This window comes from Blennius ocellaris (genome assembly GCF_963422515.1).
Source record: "Blennius ocellaris genome assembly, chromosome: 5".
NCBI classification, from domain to species: Eukaryota; Metazoa; Chordata; class Actinopteri; order Blenniiformes; family Blenniidae; genus Blennius; species Blennius ocellaris.
The window spans coordinates 28,160,324-28,182,792 of NC_137654.1; the positions used below are offsets into that span (position 1 = coordinate 28,160,324).

Sequence of the window (22,469 nt, forward strand, 5' to 3'; positions counted from 1 at the left end):
AAACCCCACACTTTTTAATGGATCATTACTTCTACTCTTCTCCAGTACTGCTAACCCCCAGCCCCGAAAAAAAAAAACAATCAAAGAACTGCTCATTCATTTGTCCTCCAGGACAATTGTTGTACATCAATGAATCCACTAGGGGGAAACCTGTGATTGTCACATCTGTATTCTGAATGGAGCAACAGCTACCTGTTGGATCGTGATGAAGTCTTATATATTTCTAATACCAACACTGATATTATTAATAATCCTATGTTGAACTTGAAATTGGTCTCTGGAGATGTGTGCCTGGGGAATAACATTTTTCAAAGTTATAAAATGTCCCAAATTTGAGCAATAGCTGTGCATAAGCGGAAGCTATACAACCAAATAAAAGAAGCAGATCGATTCATCTCAGGGAAGACAATTCAGTTTTGGTCGTTCTGCATAATTTATCATGGATCTTGAATAACGCACCTTCTATCTGAGACCAATGATTACAAAGCAGGGTGAATTAAGCAGCGCATCTCTCGCTCTCTCTCTCTCTCTCTCTCTCTCTCTCTCTCTCTCTCTCTCTCTCTCTCTCTCTCTCTCTCTCTCTCTCTCTCTCTCTCTCTCTCTCTCTCTCTCTCTCTCTCTCTCTCTCTCTCTCTCTCTCTCTCTCTCTCTCCATCAGCGCATCCTGAGGTCTAATTAGAGGGAGTGGTCCGATGATCAGACAGCAGTCAGCGCTCAATGAGTTAAACTGCCGAGCCTGTTGTTGAGCGCGCACCATCCAACCGGGCTGTGTCGCTGGGGGAAGGCAGACTGACTTGTGGAGAAGCAACAGATTCCCCCAACTGGAGAGAGAGCGAGAGCGAGAGCGAGAGAGAGAGAGAGAGAAAATACAAAAACCTAACAAACAAGCATCTGGCACTTGATCCGCGCGTCTCCACCAGGAGCGACAGGTGAGATCCTTCATCTGATGGACTGGAGCTCCGGACTATTTGCAGATTTCCTCATCGTGACAGGAGGAAAGTTGTGAGGAGTAGTTGTCTATTTTTTTTTTACCCCCATCTGGAGGATTTGGATGAGATTTGCCACATCGCTGTTGTGAAGTGACCTGTGCGTAATGACGCGTCTTTATTCCGCTTATGTGACATGAAGCAGTTGAATATCTTTGTGCTCGAGATCAGGGATTAGCAGCAGCACCTGAAGGGCATCATTTATCCGAGGGACGCTTCCAGGGGGAGCCTGAGCACCTGTTCTTGGTTCGGACTGAGTTTGTTACAGGTGGTTTTCCTCGAAGCGCGTCAGATTTGCGCTCGGTCGTTATGAAAATACTGGTCAGCGCGCAGAGTCTGACATGAGGGCGCACATTGCTCTCATGTGCTGATTCATTTTTTGTTTTTGTTTTTGCACAGTAGTTTGAATAAAAAAAAAAAAAAAAAAATAGGGGGCGAACAGCCTCCAGGTCTGCTTCTCAATGATCAGCTCGGTGTGCGTTTCGTCGTACCGGGGGCGCAAGTCGGGCAACAAACCTCCGTCTAAAACATGTCTGAAGGAGGACATGAACAGGGGGGAAGACTCGGACAAGATCATCATCAACGTGGGCGGAACTCGACACGAGACGTACAAGAGCACCCTGCGGACCCTGCCGGGGACGCGCCTGGCCTGGCTGGCGGACCCGGACCCGCAGGTCAGCTCGGACGCCGACGCGGCGGCGGCGCCTCCGCCTCCTTCCCCCGAGTTCTTCTTCGACAGACACCCGGGAATCTTCGCCTACGTGCTCAACTACTACCGGACCGGCAAGCTGCACTGCCCCGCGGACGTGTGCGGGCCGCTGTTCGAGGAGGAGCTGGCCTTCTGGGGCATCGACGAGACGGACGTGGAGCCGTGCTGCTGGATGACCTACCGGCAGCACCGGGACGCGGAGGAAGCCCTGGAGATATTCGAGCCGCCGGACCCGGATGACACCGACGACGACAGAGAGGTGCCGAGGCGGTTCGGCATCGAGGACTGTCCGGACCGGTCCAGGGGCTGCTGTCAAGTTTGGCAGCCGAAGGTTTGGGCGCTGTTTGACGACCCGTACTCATCCAGAGCCGCCAGGGTGAGTCCAGTTCTCCCTACGTCCTCTGACGCACAGGGAGGTAAAAAAAAAAGAAAAGAAAGAAGAGCTTTTCCATCTTAGAAATAAAGATCAACAGGTGTGCTGATGGAGAAGCAGCCAGTCAGTCTGCAGCTGCAGGAACAGTTCAGTCTCGGGAATAAATGTTTGAGTTCTCATGCTGAGACTCTGATATACTACCTGCATTTTCCACTTCATTTAACCCAATTTAATCCAATCCATCAAATACCCTCTGACTGATGAAATATCAATACAAGGGCTCAATAAAACAATTGAAACATATTTTAGAAATTCTGCTTTATTCTTATCTCGTTTTAGTCTCCTTTATCAACTTTAATGTAAGTAAAGCATAAAATGTAATTTTGTATCAAAAGGTGCACCTTTCCTACCTTGTATTTTATTTTTTAGTCCAAAACACATTGCGATATTTTTCCCCCCCACAGTTGATCCTTGACTTCTCCCAACATCATATTCAAACATCCAATTAACAGTTTCGTTGTAAAAATATTAATTGGACTAATTTATATTCACATGTATTTTGCATTTCAAACCAGAAGATGGAGATGTGATGGTTACTACACTTTCTCAAGAAATGAAAACCAAAATGTAACCAAACCATTCTCCTATAGTTTGTGTTTATACTATAATTCACACAAACTTAACCTAACCCTAACCCAAGCCAAGCGGCCAAAAGCTTTTAGATCGCCCCGTTGTGTTTAGAAATATTTCAAAGCAGGTTGTTCGCCACATTTTAGGTCAGAAAACATTGATATTCTTGAACCGCAGCGTCGGGCGTTATTAGAGCCAGACCTCTTTGTGGCTCAGATTCCTCCTGCCTGGTTCAGTGGGAGACACAAACACCAACTGGAGCACTTCGTTTTGCCGCACAACACCAAGCGAAAATATCTGAGCTTCTATCGGAACCATTTGGACCGTTAGAAAGGTTGCTTCCACTGAATCACATAAAGTTCATTCCCACACGACTCCCAAAGCACTCTGATGATCTCCTCTCATTGTTGCTAAGCACCTGCAACAGGTGTATAGTAACAGTCTGAACGCTGCTGTTTGTGTGTGTTCGTGTACTTTGTTAGATATTGATCGTGTAGTTTGGTTCAAATGAAGGATGATAAATAACACGAGAAGCATGTCTGGAGGACCTGTGTTTGATCCGTCTCCATCTGACTCCCCCTTCGTCCTCCTCATAATGTGGAAATTTTTTTTGTTCCAAAACCTTCAAAAAAACATGTCTGTTGTTGTTGTTTTTGTCATAAAATCACTATATTACATCTGAGTCTGTGCAACTTTTTTGTTTGTTTTGGCGCAGAGTATACGTTATGAAAATGTCTATGTGTTCTGCAGGATATTCCACCAGGCTGTGGCCCACGGGCCTCATGTTTGACTCGCCAGATGTAAAGAGATTGCACTGAGCACATCATGAGATGAGCATCGTTTATTACGTATTTTCAAGATCACAGATACCAATATTCCGAACCAACACTGCCGTCTCCCCCAGATTCAGGTTGCAGATACTCGTCCTCACACTTCCTCCAGCCAAATCTTTTACACGTTGAGCATCGGTCCTGAGCAGCTGCAGCACCTCACCTGTTTCAGTGCATAGAGACTGCATGTTGGAGGGTTTTTTTTTCCCCCTGCTTGGGCCACAGCTCTTCTCCGCAGATGTTTGTTTCTGATCGGATGGCACAGCTGGATCTCCTTCTACTGAGACGTAAACATGATGCCTTTTAGTCTCTAGGCTGCCTGTTTTCTTGTGTTTCTTTATGAGACTGCTCAGCAAGTCTTAAAAGGGGTCAAATTTTGCAAAGTGATGAAAATTTCCACCAAAATTCCTTCATTCTTTACGTAGCTTTTTAAAAGATGAATCCAGATATTAGCTTTCTGACTTCAACACTTGAATTTTCTCCAGAATTCCGCCTCCTCCTGAACACATTTTTGTTTGTCGCGATAAAAAACATAACACATTTGTTTAGTTTCCTCCTGAGGTAATTCTGTCTTATTCTTTTAATGCATTTCAAGGCCTGCACTCCTCTCCAGGCGCTTTCAATCAGAGTGAGCTGTCTTTTTTTTCCCCCCAAGTCCTCACTTAAGTACAAGTTAGGAAAATTGCTGAAATGTTGAAAATAGAGATAATGCTGTTTCATGACTGCAACACGGAGCGTGTGAAGTGTTCCCACACATCCTATTCAAGGTTGCACTCAAAAGATGAGTGTTTGAAAGGCTGCCGGAGAGCATGTCCACCAACTGTAAATCACACTGTACGCTCAACAGTGAAAATTCCAAATTCCAAATTCACACAAAGCCAACATTGAAAAGCTGGAGTATAATTACTGACGATATCACTAATTATTCAACGTAAGTATGTTATTTCTTTATGTGCATCTATGGACATACAGCTAAAACGGCTTCAACTCTTCTAGGAAGGCTTTCCACAAGGTTTAGGAGTGCGTTTATGGGAAGTTTGGACCATTAGATGTGGGATGAGGAGGCCTGTCTCGCAGTCGCCGCTCTAATTCATCCTAATGGTGCTCTGTGGGGTTGAGGTCAAGACTCTGTGCTGGCTGTTCAAACTCAATCCTTCAGGACTGTATGGATCTTGCTTTGTGATGTTTTGGAACAGGAAGTGACCATCTCCATACTGATCCCGCAAAGTCGGGAGCGTGAAATTGTCCAAAATGTCTTGGTTTGCTAACGTTAACTGGAACTAAAGGGACCGAGCCCAACTTCCCCAGAACGAGCCCAGACCACAATTCCACCTCCACCGGACTTTATTTCTTGATAAGTGATAAGTTTCATGTCCAATTCAGAACGAAAATAAATAATGAATCAGGATTCGACTTGTTCTCCTTGTTCTCCCCGGGGGATACCAACTAGCCCTGAGCGTTTTTGAGAGCGCGGCATGCCTGATGGTCCGAACAACAAAAGCAGAAGAGTGCTTATTGAAGTGAACGTGAAAGCACATATCCAGTGTCAACAGCGGGAGTTTGTCGGGCAGCGAGCCAGGAGCTTTCATCAGGAAAAGGAAAATGCATTTAGTCCAGAAAGTGAGGAGCTCATCCTCACTCTAATTTCTGTTTGTTTGGGGAGTTGAATGGCCTATTTAGACACTTGCGGCGTTGCAGAAGTATAATGTTCCCGCCGCACGCCACTCGCGCTACAAACGGTGTTTATTTTAGCTTCTCGGCCAGGTGGCATTTTCAGGCTGTCGCCGAAGAACAGCCGACATTTCTGTGAGTCACAGCTGCCACTGCGTCGGTCTGAAGACGACCCCGACGGTTTGTCACGTCTTGTCTCTCAGCGGCCAACGTTTGTAGACGAGCCAGTGAGGATCTGGGAAGTTCGGAGCGCGGCCGCGAATCTGTCCGGCGTCGGACGGTCACGCGGTTCGTTTATCCATCTCACGTCCGCCCGGTCGGTTCATGCATGTATGTTTACTCTGTTTGCTTTCTGAGCGGATGCTTTCCGAACGGATGCTCAGATGCTTTTTGAAGGAGTCACATTACCTTTATGGCCTTTTTATTTTCAGAGAGCCTCTGAGCTCATCTGCAGGTAATGTGATTCCTGAAAGGCAGCGGGAGGCCGTCTGTCCGTCTCCTCAGGCCATATCCTTCCTCGGGATCAGCCGTGTGGCAGACCTGATGTCCTCACGCTTAAACAAAGTTTTGACAGCGTCGGGACAGAGTGTATCTGCACACAGCGAACTTTCAGAGGAGAAATTATTTAAATCTGCCACGATGATCAACGCAACAACTTTTAAGTGATAAAGCTTCATTTTTGCGTTTATGTTCCAGAAACGTTTAACGTTTACAAAGCAACGTTTTGCACACGATGTCCATTTACACGGAGACGGCAGAAAAGCTGAAATATGAAGTAGAGGCCACTAGTGGGTGCTGTTGTTTGTTTCTGCAATGGAACCACACACACAGCTCGTTTCCGAAAACTTGCGTTTTCAATAACTCTGAGCACCGTTGGAGTGTAAACGTCACCCACCAATCGTTGTGTAAAAGCGGACTGAGTCGAGTCGTGACCATTATGAGACGTCGCTATGAAGCAGTAATTGATGCTCAAGAGTACGTGACACTATTGAGACACTGGCTTGTTTTGTTGCGGGATGCTGACTACTGGCTTTTGTTTCAATAAGTTGTTTGAAATGAGGAAATCATAGGAATATCCGTGTACCCCCATTGTTAATGTTTTTAGCCTTTTTGTTCTGCGAACTGTGTGGTTTCATTACAAAAACGAACAACAGCACCCACTAGTGGCCCAACAGGAAAACTTATACTGTTTTGAGAAAATGTAAATTAGATACGTTTTCCACTTTAAATGTTGTCGTGTAAACAAGGAAAACTAAGAAAACATCCACCCTATAGTCGTGATAATCAGTTCAATAATTCTCTCCATGTTTTGATCTTTAGTCGTCTGTGTTGTTAAACATGGAGGTGAAGTTTAGTGTAATCAAGGTGCTTTTGAAAAAAAAAAAAAATTAACACATATAAATTAAAAGGGGAATACTTGGCAGTCCTCCAGTATTTAACCGATCCAATGGCGAGCTGCAACAATTAGACTCGGACCAGAAAACTTTTGTGTTTTCTTCTATAATGCAGTATTTCATTAGTTCTCTTTTCCTCTTGCTTGTAATTAATCACCGCGGTGGCAACAGGCTGCAGTGGTGCGTAATTAAAACCTTCCCACAGAAAAGAGCAACACATTTTCCCTCACATGGAAGAATCAATCTGTCTTTATTGGGAGATTAGCAGATTGACTGATGGAGGATTTCTATAGTTTGTGAAACTTTAGAAGAGCTTAACAGCATGGAATATGGTCTCTTTCAGTTTATATCCATTCTCATATTTTACTGGACTGGAGATGTTGGTGTGATTTTTGATAAACCATCTGGTTAAATTACATGCTTGATGGATTGGCCATCTCAAATATTCATTTTATAATACAAGTGACTTGAATATCTATATTGAGTTATAAGAAGGTGCTGAGGTGTGTAACAACGGATGATATAATAATTTTGTCCTGCTCACCGCAACCTAGAAAATGAATTTTTGTGCCGTGAATAGAAAACGCAGAGTTTGATTTCTTACTCGTCAAAGGAGACGTGAGATCTGGGCGTAATCCAGTGTGATTATGTCGGCTGTTTATTCTGCAGGATTTGAAGCCCCTCAGCTGAAAATGGTTCAGTTTCACTTAAAAGTCTGTGAACAGTTACAGACTTTGTTTTGCAGACATAAAATGAAAAGAATCAATGAATGCGTATTACTGAAAATAGCATTTTTCTTCCATGTGACTCAGAGAGCAATTATCAGTGATGCGGTTTGCTGGTGTTTATCAATGCAATTTTCACTTTTTTGTATTAAAAAAAAAAAATCCAGCCAGCTGAAATAACTCACTTGTCAGTGTAGAAAACTCTCAAATCTGTTTTGTACATGTGTCTGTAAGTCGTTTTTGTTTAGTTTTTTTAATTAGTATTAAGTGATTATAGTATTATTTTGTCTTGTCTGGTCTAGTTTGGTCTTTTCAAAAGTGCAAAGTGTTGAATATCAGAGTGGGGTTATTGTGGATTTGGAACACTGTGAATTTTTTTAATTAATTCGTTTTACACATGTGATTTTTTTTTTTTTACCCATGTGCAATCGGAAATACACTCCATCTACCCACATACATATAAATATATATATATATATATATATATATATATATATATATATATACACACAAGTCCATATATAAACCCATCAGTGATAATACAATTAAGGTTTTTTATGCAAATATCTTTAGAAAAAATACAGAATCTATATTCAGGTATACACATACATACTATAGCCAATTATCTTGCCTGAAAAGACATAGGAAGAAGTAAAACTTATCAAACCCTAGCTCTTCTCCAATATTCAATAGTCATTCATTATAATTATCTTAATGATGACATGAACTTCATATTCCAAACTAACGATAAAAACTCATATAATTAACATTTTCACCAATCACAATATACCTCGAGTCACTGAAGTCAGAATAACACAGAGGGATGAAGATTAGTCCTTGAATTTATGGCTTAACACAAAAAATGTTTCAAGTGAAATCGCAACGTTTTTATATTTTTGTTTCAGAAAAGTTTCACGTTTACACGGCAACGTTTTGAAAACGATGTTTTGAAATGAAGCCACACGGACATGCAGCAGAGAACAATACGCTGTAAACATTAACAATGGGAGAACGCGGACATTCTAGTGGACAGACGACCAGGTTGGATTGTTTTTGCGGTCACTGTCAAAATAAAACTACCAAGTCCATGACATGACGGAGGAAAAATTGTTGTTATCTACTGAGCATGTGCAGAAGAACTAGTTACTATGGCCGTGGTGCCCTATGGCTCAGAGCAACGTGGCCAAGTAAACCCAAAAACACAAAGAAAGTTTTCCATTTTAATTTGAAAACTTTGTCATATAAACAAGTCCAAAGAAGACCTCAGAATTTCAGAGCTTTTTCTAGAAATAAAAAAAAAAAAAAAGCTTATATTTAGACCAGTACAATAAACATTTGGCTTCTTCCAGGTCATTTGTCGTTCGTCTACTTTGCACAGACAGCTGATGCTGAGTTTTCTGTTTAGGATGTCATCCCTACAGGGGAACTCGCTGGTGTTCCCTGAATGTAGAAATAATATCATAATGTTGTTCCCCCCCCACTTTGTACGGCGGCGGTTGACAGATGAATAAAACGGCAGTTATAAAGGTCCTTCTTCATCTGAACCATCGTGTTTTGAGCGTAATCTATTAAAAATTTCCCACCGTCACTGCCTGATATTTTCGGTTCTGTGAATCCATGAAATATGGATGATAATGAAAACCCGGGAGACGGCGGATTAATGGCCCGTCCTCAGGTGTACCGACTCGGAGCCGTGAATCAGCGTGACGTGAGTTCTAAGAAAAACTTGGCCAGCCGCCGCTTCTGATCGCCATTGCAGCTGCTGACGGCGCTAACGGCTCGTCTGTGGGGTTGTCGCGTCGTAACGCGTCCCCCCCGTGCTAACGTAGCGTGACGCCGAACAGCTGGGGGGGGACGACTGCGGCGGGACTCTCCAGCTGCTGCGCGCTGACGCACAGCTTGCCGCCTGTTGCGCGTCACGTTTCGATCCCCCCCTGCTCTGATCTCTCAGCTGGCATCAGGTCGGCGCTCCCTCTGGGGACCTTTGACCTTTGAACCCCCGATGAGCTTTGGTCGATGGCTTTTAGCCACCACTTGAATCACAAAAGGGTGAGAGCGACATGAGAGGAGCTTGAAAATGAAAATCTCTGCCTCCCGTTCGAGTTGCAGAACATCCTTGGAACCTCCAGGGGGCAGCAGTCTGAGAACCGAGTGTTGTTCTGAGGGAGGTGTGGGACTAACAGTTCTTTAAGATACAATGGAGCCCGGTTGTTAAGAGCTTTATAGATTCAACAGGAAGTCAATGAAAAGAAGCTGATATTGGAGCGATGTGATTTCTCCTGCTGTTTCCTGCCAGGACTCTCACCGAGGTGTTTTGAATCCATAGAACACTTCTTGAACAGCTACTCAGACACGCTGACAACATGGAGTTAAAATAGTCTAATCGGGAAGTATCAAGTGCATGAATTAGTTTCTCAATGTCACTCTGAGTCAACATGTTCCTGACTTTAGTCCTGCAGACCTTTTTAATGTGGGAGTTGAATGATAAGTCCTGGTCAATAGCAACTATCAGGTTCCTCAAAGTTCTGCTGGAGGTCAAAGTAATACCATCCACTGTTACGACATCTTTAGATAATTTATCCCTCAGATGGTTTTGGTCCAAACATAATAACATCTGTTCTATCTGAGTTCAGAAGCAGATTTTTATCCAGGATTTTATGTCTTTAAGACTTGATAAGTTGATGAGTATGACTTGATAATATTCCCTACAGGAAGCGTGTAAAATGTCCAATGTGTGGATCCCAAGACGGAACCCTGTGGAACTCAATGTGAAACTTTAGTCTGAGCTGAAGACTCATTAACATGAAGAAAGTGGAACCTGTCCGATAAAATACTACGATTGCAACTAGTTTAGTGCTGTACCTTTAACCGCGACGGTCTGTTCCAGCCAATGTAATAATATGTTATGAGTTCTAGCAGGACCAGAACAGAGACCAGACCTTTGTCTTTCTGTTAAACTCCGCGTTTATCATAGCAGAAAAGATGCATCCTCCTCAGATGTTTCTTGTCAAAGATAGTTTAATAGAAAAATTGTCTTGCGACAACAGTGAGAGTTTCAGCTTCCTACCCTGAAACCCATTTTTGCAGCCGGATACAGACACAGTGAGGGAAACGGTTCAAACTGTGGTTCGAACTGAGCACTTTATCACTCTGGGCCCGACCCAGAGCTTCCTGTGATCGTCTGCAGTAGTGTACTTGTCTGATTTTCAGATTAGACTGAAGCGTAAGCAGCAGTTCAGGCTGATCACGAGGTGAGAAGCAGGAGGAGAAAAGTAATCTGCTACTGTTCGCTTGGGCCTTTGTCTTCCCTGCTTGTGTAACCTCAGAACGCCGACATGGAAACACACTTTGGCCTGCGAAGAGACGTTATGGCAATCGTTCCAATCCTGCGACTGTGTTTACAGTTTCCACTACTTAACTGTAAACATGGCATTGTTTGCTTCCAATGTGATCGGCCTTAAATAACATGTGCAGACACATTTTAATGCCACAGCATTTATTGACTGAGACGGGAACTCGCAGTCGTAAAAGCTCACAGATGATAAACAGACGTCGGTGCAGCTCCACGGCATTCGGGCAGGTGTCGGGTCAGAACGCGTCATGTCTTTTATGAGACGAGCAAATTATTCTTGACCTCCTACACCTTCCTCTCAGAGGTGCTGCAGAGTTCTGGCTTTGTTTGGCTCCATTGGCCTTTTAACGGATTACTAATCCTGTGGATTATATCAGATGTTATTTATATGATACAAGTATTGGGGAAAAAAAGGCTTTATATGTCAGATGATTATGTATACAAAGCTAATATTTCATGTGTCGTAAAATACTTGAAAGGCATTCAGCACTTTTTGAGAGAAGAATACAAACGATCATCAGTGAAATCTTGTTTCATCGTCTCACGCTGAGACGGCGTGGAAACCAAAAAAAAAGAAAGATCACTGACCGCCAGACCGATGATTTAATTCCCACCATCATCTGCAGTGTCGTGTGTCTGAAATGGGATTGTGATTGAGTCTTCAGCGCCACGGATGATTTAATGACAAAAGTGCTTAAGTTTGCAGTGGAGGTTGTAGATTAATCTCCTCTTAGAGCTGCTATACATTATTTATTTGTTTATTGTTTGTGAATTCATCTGCGCTCAAGTAAGTGGAAACAAAAAACCAGAGCGTAGCGGCAAGTGCCGAAAGAGAACTCAATGTTTTAATGCTTGAAGTCTCGTGCAGATGATCTCGTCTCTCAACGTTCCCACATTCATGGCAGACTCAGTGACGGAGGCATGGGGGATGTGATTTTTAAGAATTTATGACGAGGTAATTGAACTTTTATGGAACCGTCAGACATCGAATATTATTCATTGTGGAGTATTTTTACTCTGCTCATGTGTTGCGGATGTGTAAGGAGTTATGTGTCTGCTCTCAGGTCTTCTGTCAGTGCAGGGATCCTCTCAGATTTCTGTTTCTGAGTCTGGCATGTCTGGGTCACAGCGTTCACACCGACTGGGAGGCGATCCGTGTCCGTTCTGCACATCAAACAGCTCAATAACAACGTGTGATCAGAGGTGAAACGAGTTGGTGTTGGACGTTGAGGACGGATGAATGAATATGAAGGAGAGAATAAATGTGAGAGGAGGAATTTCATTGGATTTTAATGAAAGTTGTGGAGGAGGAGGTGGAGGAGGCAGAATACCTGGGTAGGAGGCGAGTCTCGGGGCTCGTTTACAACGATTTCGAGTGAAAATGCAAAACACATTGCCTTTTTTGTGTGTCCGTTTACGCGACAACGCCTTGACAATGCAATGTTTTGGAACACGGCTGCCGGGGTGAAACTTTTCAAAAACACTTGGGCTCCGTCGCCGTGTCAACGGGAGAAAACGACGCCTTCTGAAAATGCCCGTCTCGTTATAGACGGCGGAAACGCTGCCACTGCGCAATGCGCACCACGGACATAGTAAATAGTTCTTCGGCTCCCCGGTAGTGGTCTGGCATGCTAACCACATTGTTTTTATTTTTTTCCCGTAGAAACGGATATCCTTTTTCAAAACGTTGCAGTGTAAACGCAGAATGTTTCTAAAATGAAAATGCAAGAATGATGCGTCTTTGCTTGAAACGTCAAGTAAAGTAGGTCCTATAGGGTATTATAGAGTATTAGAATTTCTCTATTGGGGTGGAGGGCAGGAGAGGCTCAACTAAAGCAACTCGTTTATGTGAATATATATATATATATATATATATATATATATTATTTTTTTTTTTCAACAGCACAAAGCCTGCTGCCATGAAGTCCTGCTAATGCAACATCGCATAATTTCAACATGTTCTGGAACAGATTACCGGTACTATAAAATAAGTTCAACTATTTCTGTCAGGCTGTCACCGGATTGGGAAGAGCAGGATACTTATACCAATTAACAACATATCAATTATCAATATAAGCCAACAGGTGAATATTTCCAGGAGTGAGTTTAAAGGGAATTTGTGATTCATGAATTGAGTCAATCATGTGTGTTTAAAGCAAAGGTTAAAAATGTCGTCAACAGCACAACTCGTCACATTCCGTTGAATATTCTGCCGCATAAAGTCAAGACGCCCAAAAAGCTAGACGTACGATGTGTGACAATACAGAATATGCATCATAGGAGGATGTTATTGCAAAAATAGTTTTTTTTTTTTTTTTTTTACCCCATCACAAAGCCAATCATATAGGTTCAAGTCGCGTTTCGTCAAATGCAACTGACGCTGAAGATGAGGGTTTGAGCTTCCAGCTGGTTGCAGGCTTAGAGGTGTAGCTGGGTGGGGGTGGGGGACACCACGCATGTTACATCCGCTCCATAGCTTCCTGCTGGCTGATGAAAAAAAGTGATTAGCAAAGCTTTTGTGCCACAGAGATAGTCGTTTCCACAGACTGCTCAGAAAAGAGAAAAATAAAAATAGAAAAAATCTGTATGGCTGTAGGCATTTGCCTCCTTTCAGCTCAATTTGGTGTCGAACAAGTGGGTTATTTTTCAGATTATCAATACCACAACTACAGTATTTCATTAGCATTACTGGTTCGGCATGTATTCACAGGGTTGCAAATGGTATTCACCCATCCTTCTGTAGCAGCTTTTCAACGACGGAGCATTTAAGTTATTCTTTCAGAGTGTTGTGCAACAAGTGAAGAGGCTACAATGGGAATTGGAAACCCAGAGAGGGTCGACAAAAATCTTGGGGTTGCATCTGATTAATTGACATTGGAAATTGAAACGCTGCGATGAGGAGACCGAGCTCTGCCGTTCTGCTGAGACTGCCTTAATTATCCCGAGCCACTTGTTTATCCGCTGCCCTTTGCAGATCATTTTTCCTGAAGGAGCTCACCAAAGAAATTTATTTTCGACTGCATGCTGGACGCTTCCTCTAAAATGAAGCAATTTCAAAAAACATTTACAAAATGAGTTAAAGTAGTTGCCACTCAGGTTTTTTTTTGGGGGGGGGGTTTGCAGGTAATTTAAGCGACGTTCAGGGACGTTCGGTGTGAAGTCGCGGCTCCTCTCGGGGCAGAGTTCACGCTTCACCATCTTGCCGCCATCTTCCCTCCTGTCGTGAGGAACGTTTGCTCCGGGGACTCGAGCTGCGAGAAGCTCAAACCTCAGAGGGACCGAACAAGCTGGAGCAGGTTGTCATGGCTGACAGCTGCGCCTTAGTTGTGTTAATGCGGCACAGTGATATAAAGACATAGAATGAATATATATATATATATAAACAATTGGTTCAGTTTTGTTTGTTTTATTGTGGGTCTTAATGCAAGCTGCAAACAGCCAGCAAGCTTTTTTGTGTGTGTTTTTTTAGACCTCATTAACCGAGCACTTCTTTTATATTTTACACGTCCACGGTCGTTCCCTTGGGGTCCTTCACTCTTTGTTTTTTAAATTGTCGTCGCAGATTAAAAACACGATAGAGCTGAATGCGAGTCCCTGAAGGGAAGGCGGCTCAATGCATGCAAGTTGCAGGTACATATTTATCCAGCTGCAAGATTAAAAAAAAAAAGAAAAAAGGATGGAGTGACATTACAATTTGTCCGGGCTTCAGTAAACAATGAAGACAGGTTGAGTATAAGTGAGCACACAGTGTAAACAAACACGCAGGATGAGCCATTAGGAAGCATTAAGCCAGTGTCTTTCAGTCACATTGTTCAGTTTTACCTCTCAGGAAGTGTAAAAGTTAGTCATCTCGCTCAGTTTCGGTTTTATTTGTATTTTATTTATTTGCATTATGTGGGGTAGAACCTTTCTGCGTGGAGTCTCTGCATGTTTTCTCTGTGCCTGGATGGATTTTCACAACTTGTTTGTAACTTCGTGGTGCTTGATTCTTTGATTGGTGGCTGTAGTTTGTGTTTCGGTGCAACTCGAAGTTGTTACCCCAGCGAACGACGGATGAATATATATATCAGGCTTAAAGAAACACAAGAAAATGTCTTTTCTTCATTTTCCATGTCAGATTTTTGTCTTCTTCACTTGGTGATTACAAAAGGGATTAAAATGTTTTAATATGACTCTTTTTCTTTTTAACACTGGCCCCATGCAGGTTTGAGCTCCCCGTGAGCGCCCCCTGCTGCTTGTGGCTCACAGAGTCCACGTCAGTGAAATCACATTTGTATCTCAGCTTGTTCATTGTCGTCACTCTCCTGCAGTAAAACTGCTTTTTGTAAATTAAAAAGAAAAAAGCTTCACTCTTTGGCAATCTTCAGACTGGAGTTGTGGGGGAGGACCACCTCTCCTAATTATTTCCTGGGAGGTAATTGGATGTCATGAGGCGGCACAGAAATAGCAAGAAAAAGAATCGAGTTTGATCATTTGTGGCTCAGCTGACGCCAGGAAAATGGTTTCATTTCGTGAGCTAAAGTGTTAATGACAATAATTTGATTAGGTTTTGAGGAGCAAATATTTCTTAGGATTTTATCGAATTTAATTTGCCTCAAATAGAATTAAACAAATTGAAGTGCTCGTTGGTAAACTGTCATATTTGGATGTCCATGTATTTTTTGTATGTTGTTGTTACTGTAAAGTTTGAATCAAAATCTTAAAATGTGATCATGTACAGTGTTGATCACAACTCCACTTTGACAATGTGACGTCCTCTGTCTTTGCCTACAAAGCACTGCGTGTATTAACGGCGATTCTGTGTGTGTCATTTAGGGAGTGGCGTTTGCGTCCCTGTTCTTCATCCTGGTGTCCATCACCACCTTCTGCCTGGAGACCCACGAAGCCTTCAATGAACTGCAGAACCGCACGGAGGTGGTGGTCATCGGCAACGTCACGCATGAAGAGGAGAGGCCGGAGATGGTGACCAAGCCCATCCTCACCTTGGTGGAGGGCGTCTGCGTCCTCTGGTTCACGTTCGAGTTCCTGATGCGAATCATCTCCTGCCCGGACAAAGTGGTCTTCATCAAAAATGCGCTCAACATCATCGACTTTGTGGCCATTCTGCCGTTTTACCTGGAGATGGGCCTGAGAGGCCTGTCCTCGAAAGCCGCCAACGACGTGCTGGGCTTCCTGCGCGTGGTCAGGTTCGTGCGGATCCTCCGGATCTTCAAGCTGACGCGGCACTTCGTGGGCCTGCGGGTCCTCGGCCACACCCTGAGGGCCAGCGTCAACGAGTTCCTCCTGCTCATCATCTTCTTGGCGCTGGGCGTTCTCATCTTCGCCACCATGATCTACTACGCCGAACGCATCGGCGCCCAGCCCAACGACCCGACGGGCTCCAACCACACACACTTCAAAAACATCCCGATCAGCTTCTGGTGGGCGGTGGTCACCATGACCACGCTGGGCTATGGAGACATGTACCCAAAGACCTGGTTGGGGATGATGGTGGGGGCTCTGTGTGCGCTGGCCGGCGTGCTGACCATCGCCATGCCGGTTCCCGTCATCGTCAATAACTTTGGGATGTACTACTCGCTGGCCATGGCCAAGCAGAAGCTGCCCCGGAAGAAAAAGAAGCACAACCCCAACCCGGACGCCCCGACCGACTCGGTGTCGTTCGGCAAGTCGGAAACCAACTCGCACAGGGACAGCACACAGAGTGACACGTGTCCGCTGGCGGCAGAGGAGAGCGTCAGCAGGAACCGTTCAGGTCAGGCCAAAGGTTCGAGGCAGAAATCGGCGCTTTGGGTGTCCATGCAAAAAATCTGGGTGTCCAAAACATATTTGGTCGGCGACCAGTGTGGGTTGGGGGGGCTTAAGGTCTATTAAAAAAATTAAATAAAAATGGACCTTAAATGGTGCATTCTAATGCATTCTGGATGACTAAACATGAAATGTAGATTTTACTTCTAATTGTAATATATTTCCTTTTCTCCCTGACATTTTTTGCTGATGCATCTTTTAAATTTTCTTTTTCTTTTCATTGGTGATGGTTTCCACCTGTACCTGTACCTGTACCTGTACCTGTACCTGACTCACCTCACTCCAAACTTCACTGCATGTGCTCATGTATGCCCCCTGTAGGTGGCACATTGTAGTTGGCACATTGCTTCTATCTGCACCCCAAAACTGAGCACCTGAAGACTATGAACTCTGATTTACTTTCTATTATTCTCTTATTAGTTTTTAATAGAATATTGGATGCTTATTTGTTATCTGCATGCCGCCTATAGCGCGGCCCCAAGACTGTAGTATGTCCCAGTCACACACAATTAAATTGGTGAGGGAACGAGCATGATTGTCAATACTTAAATCAAAATCAACATTTTCACAGTAAAGAATAATTTATTCAATGAAAAACATGAATGATCTACAGTTCAGATCCAAACGTGTGTCAACATTTTGGAAATGAAAATTAGATCGATCACAAGTCCGTGAATTTAGACCCACCTGTGTGGATTCTGCAGATATAAATCCTCGGGATCTTGGAAAGGAAATTCCTCCAAATCTTGGCGAAAAAAGACGGATTTAGGCTAAATTGGACCGTGACAAGTAGTGATAGCCGTTATACACATATTTTAGACGGCTTCGGTGGTTTTTTTCCGAAAACTGACTGGACAGCTCTGCGCACAAAACCATGGCAGAGACACGCGTTCGTCAGCGAATCCAGATACCTTTGTTAGTGGGGACTCTGTGATGGGACGCTCTGGGGATGACGACCGTGTTTTCACGATAGCTTTCAAGCAGTGAAAAACTCAAGTAGCAGTTGATTTCTCCCCGAAAAGAGCAGAAACACAGTGACAGATTTCATCTGTGCGTTTTGGGAGGAGGTATCGTCTGTCAAATATTATTGTAGGAAAGCGTTTTATGTAAAAGCCTTTGTTGTCCTTTGTAGATTATCGAGATTAGTGGAAAGGAAAACTCCCAACAAAATGAACTATATATTGGCATCTGCAGTTTGACAGTATAATAAAAGGGAGGGGAGGAAATGGTGTTGTTTGCACACTGAGAGGATTGACCCTTTAAGCTTTTATCACTGATGGTTGTATTATTCATAAGGTTTTTAATATACATTCAGCATACTGTTTATCATGTTTTAATGGGATCCTCTATCCTTTAGAGCCTATATGATAAATATTTAAGCGATCTGGAGCCTGGTGGTAATGCAGAGAGACGCTGTGTGTTTTTTTTGTCTGGTAGTTTCTGAGGCCCTTCTGTCTTTGCAGATGATCTGAGCTTAGTCATAAAGACAGTTGCACACCAGGATCAAATTACTCCTCATAACATCTCAGCCAAATTGGATTTCATCACAGAACGATACAGATTTTATGCAATATACCTCTGTCTTTCTCTGGGCCCTCAGGGAAGTCTTGGTAAAAGCTTTGGCATTTACACCGCTGTGGTTTTTTTTTTTTTTTTTCTTTCCTTCTGTCAGACTCCAAACAGAACGGAGATGCTAATGTGGCCCTTTCAGAGGAGGAAGGCTGCAGTTTGACCCAGCCGCTGTCCCCCAGTGAAAAGTGGTCGCTGCGCTGCTCACGAGGCCGAGACAAGAATAAGAAGGAGGGCACCTGCTTCCTGCTGACCTCTGGAGACCCCAACGTCCATTCTGGTGAGTCACATCCAGGCCAGTGTGGTCCGCCATCACGAGCATGAACGTTCGCTTTAACGTCTTCATTTGTTGTTATCCAGCTCGCCAAACCACCAGGCAAAATGTAATCATTTAAAAAGAAAACGTTGATTTTCAGCCTCAAAGCCATGCTACCAGAGTTTGCAAAAACACCCACAATGCAACAGTTTGTTGGACATTTCACTGTATTTTGCACATTAAAATTGGCTTCACGTTGAAATTGTAGTCATTTTCGGTCATAATTGTTTGGTTTCGTGACAATATAGATGTTTTTTATTACGCACGCTCTTCAACACAACGAATAAAACACTTTAAAGTTTAGATTTAAAGGTTATTATGGCACTATTTTACCGGTCCAGCCCACTCCGGATGAAATTGGACTCCATGTGGCCCCTGAGCTAAAAATCTGCTCTAGAACTAAACATTCTACGTGTTAATTAACAGCGTCTGCTGTGTGTAAATATCAATATGTGTATGAATATTGATTTGTACCAAAGCTCCACAAAAGCTTGTAGTTTTAATTACCGGTGCAAAACGTACAGCTTTTACACCTCAATAAACTAGACTTGAGAGCTGTTTTTCATGAATGTAGAAATTGCAAAACGCTATGAACACAGATGACTCAGTGGTATTGCTTTTTTCTTTTTTTTTTAGCACCTCCTCGACAGTTTTTAGTCATTGTTTACCACTCGGATCAATAGAGAAGCTTTGGTGCACTAATTGCAGCATCTGTCTGTGAAAAAAAGGAATCAATTGTGTGACGTTAAAAAGGTTTTGTGTCTACATAACTTAAAAAAAAAAAAAAAAAAAAAATGCTGTAGGTTCAGGTATATGTGCAAAATGAATTATTTCATGTTTTGATGAGGTTTTTTTTTATGCAGAAAGACACTTTAACTGATGTTTGAAGTGACTAACGTGGGCACAGAGATGATTCGCTGTCAACCTGCCTCTTCACTCCATGTAAACAGCTGCTGCTCAGATGATTTCTCACATTTGAGCCCATAATGCACCCCCCCCCCCCCAAAAAAAAAAAATAAACGGCTCTTTACTTGGCAGCATTGGATTCATTCCTGACATCCGGGAGAACAAATCCCACCCAGTCGACATCCTGGCTCAAACATCCAAACAACACCGAAGGTGTTTTTCTGCAAAACTGCTCTTCACCAACATGCAGAGCTCATTAGCACATCACCGTTGAAGGAGGAAAAAATCCAAAACAAAACACATAAATGGCGCACTTACTGTAGCTCAGTGTGTGTTTCCTGACAGCCCATTACAAGGAAATCGTATTTCACTTCTTCTCTTTTTTTATTTTTAAGCCTTTTTATCCCCTGAATGATGCAGATTTAATGGCAATAATATCACATGCAGATGAAATTCAAACGCTTCCTCGATTGTATCTGTCAGGTGAACCAGAAGACGAACTTGTGCGTGGAATAGTTTGAGAGGAGTGTTTACAGCCTCAACAAACCGTCTGCAACCTCATGCTCGATGTTCTGGGCCATCACATGAAATCACCATTATAGATATAGTCCGATCGCACACACTCATTAAAAAAAACAAAACCCCAACAACAACAACAACGTTGAGCTGAGCAAAGCCAGAACACCTCGAAAATGAATCTGTGAGGGAAAGAGGACCGGGGAGTAATTCAATCCCGAGCCGTTGCATCTGGTCCGTGCATAATGACATCTCTTGTCTATTACCGGGGAATATCACACATGCACAACACATTTTGGTGCGTCGTCTGCATGGAGGGTTCAAGTGGACTTTCAGTGTTTAAACAACAACTCTCAAAAGCTGTTAAGGCAGAATCCAAATCACGTCGCTGGGATTCAGTGGATCTCCTCTTTATTTGTTTTGGTAACTCCGGGGGGAGCAGGTTTTTAAGGTATGGATGATATAATATACCACATAACAGTCACTGTGAAAAAAAAAAAAATCTGTTGAAGTGAGTAAGGTCGTCACGGAGAGGCTGTGATCGTGTTAACACTCGCTGTCACACTTTATAAATACAGTGTCCAAGTTAAACACACCTCATGCCTGCAATGTGATATTCAACAGCCTCGTTCCAATTTGCATGATATGCATCATGTTATTGTATTATATATTGCACATTTCAGGGTACATTGTATTATATATTGCACATTTCCATCATCATTACTTGTTGCACTGTTTTTCTGGCTCATATTCTTATTTTTTATTTACATTTAGGTGATATTCTATCTATATTCTTTCACTCTTTAAAAAAAAATAAAAATTCTGGATGATATATGTCGACACTGTAGGAAGTAAAACGTGACGAAAATTTCAATTGCGCTGTGTGTCTTGTATGTTGTTTGGCTTTGATTGTGCATAATAAAAAAAAGGTAAATAGTAAAATGCTGCTCGAGGACAGTGGACAGATCTGCAGAGGAGCTCAGGCTCCTCAGGTTTCCATTAAACAACCTGGAAATATGTTGATGAATCAACAATAAAAATGTATTTCCACTGAATGAAATCGGGACTTTTCAGCTTTTCCGGGACGTTCTACTAAATGTCGTTTTCATGCTCTTGTGTTTCGCTGTCCGTCTGTCTGTCCTTTGTGTTGCTCCTCAGAAAGCTGTAAAGACATCCTGGCGGCCACTGGAAACTACGCCCAGCCAGAGGTCACCTCTCTGACCTGACGCTGATCACAACCACAAGCCTGCAGCTCATGGCAACGAACATTTAGTTCCTACCCCCCCCCCATAAACATTAAGCAGATTCATTATATGTTGACTCAACTTGTTGGAGCGTTTTGCATGGTTTGCATGACGAAGCGACACTCGCTGCCTTTCACATGCTTGTTTAGTGTCATAGTGTGACTTTTATTTTTTTCCCTCTCTTTCATCATCTCCGTGAAAATTGTTTTTAACCCAAGTTAGAAGGACAAAAAAAAATGTGACGGTACATATTTTAATGAGGAATTGGCGACATGGACCAGAGTCTGATGACATATTAGATCATGATAAAATCCACTCGTTCTGGCCTGATGGTGCAGATACATTTATTTTTTACTGTACTTTATTACTTATAATACTTTATTAGTAAATTACAGGGTGAACCCACCCCCACCCCTCCTCTCTTCCACCCCCAGTTATTACTTTTTTTTTTGCAGTCAACAGCTATTCTGGCTGTTTTAACCGTTTTACTTTATTTAGCAGTTTTTAGCCTGTAGATGAGACCCGTTTCAGTCTGTTATGCAAATAGAATTTTTTTTTTTTAAAGTAAGCAAAATCTTTATTTAAGAATGGTTTTCTGAAAGTGTAGAGTCACTCCAGGGCCGCAAGTTAATTTCTTCATCAGTGCATCTCTAAACCGCCTCTTTCACCATGTCACACACACTTAGATGATTCTTCGTGATATTTCGTGTAAAACTTTTTCCAAAAATATTTTTCATAATACTCCTTTATTCCACTCACTGAGCTGTAAAACTTAAAAGATTTCAACATATTAACTTCTGTTTCCGGCATTAATACTGTTCATGATGAATGGAATGTTAGAGTTTTCTAGGGCTAAAACACGTCATGATGCTTTTGAATGAATGTTTCTATCACAAAGCTGTTACTGTGAATTAGGACTTGAACCCCCCCCCCCCCCCCCCCCCATTTGATCCTCAAGCAAATATTTTTTTTCTTTTTACAAAAAAACCCAAAAGTCTGTACCTTATGTTGGTGCCGCTGATTTCCGCCGCCGGCCACGTGGAAACGCACAGGTCGCCTGCGGAGACGGCGCTCGGTATGAATGCTACTCAGGCAACGCATTGTTTTTGTAAATCCTTGTACGATAAGATTGTTTAACAAAATAAGGAGAAAAGAAGAAGAAAAAAAAAATCAATGGAGCAGTATTGTCTGTCTAATGCATTCGCTGTACAATTGATGCATCATTACTGGTTGAGTCAGGACCAAATGTAGACTTTATTAGATTACATGGTAGATTTTCAGTACATGTGTGTGAAAAAGAAAAACTAGAAAAAAAACTAAACTACACACAGTGCAATGCCATCAGTTTCACTTGTGCCTCTTGTTGAGTAATGGAGTTTAAATGTGTGCAGTAATGTAATTCGATTTGTTCCTCAACACTTCAGTACAATCTGTAGAAACCCG

At 42.8% G+C, this 22,469-nt stretch overlaps 1 protein-coding gene across 1 annotated transcript; it reads left to right on the forward strand.

Moving 5' to 3' along the window:
* Nucleotides 1–1,447: 1,447 nt before the first annotated feature.
* kcnc4 (potassium voltage-gated channel, Shaw-related subfamily, member 4) lies at nucleotides 1,448–21,008 on the forward strand (the record flags this gene model as incomplete). Its single annotated transcript, XM_080497185.1, has 4 exons — nucleotides 1,448–2,071; nucleotides 15,486–16,422; nucleotides 18,148–18,324; nucleotides 20,941–21,008. The coding sequence occupies 4 exons, from the start codon at nucleotides 1,448–1,450 to the stop codon at nucleotides 21,006–21,008; spliced, it is 1,806 nt and encodes a 601-aa protein (XP_080353311.1).
* Between the last annotated feature and the right edge of the window lie 1,461 nt (nucleotides 21,009–22,469).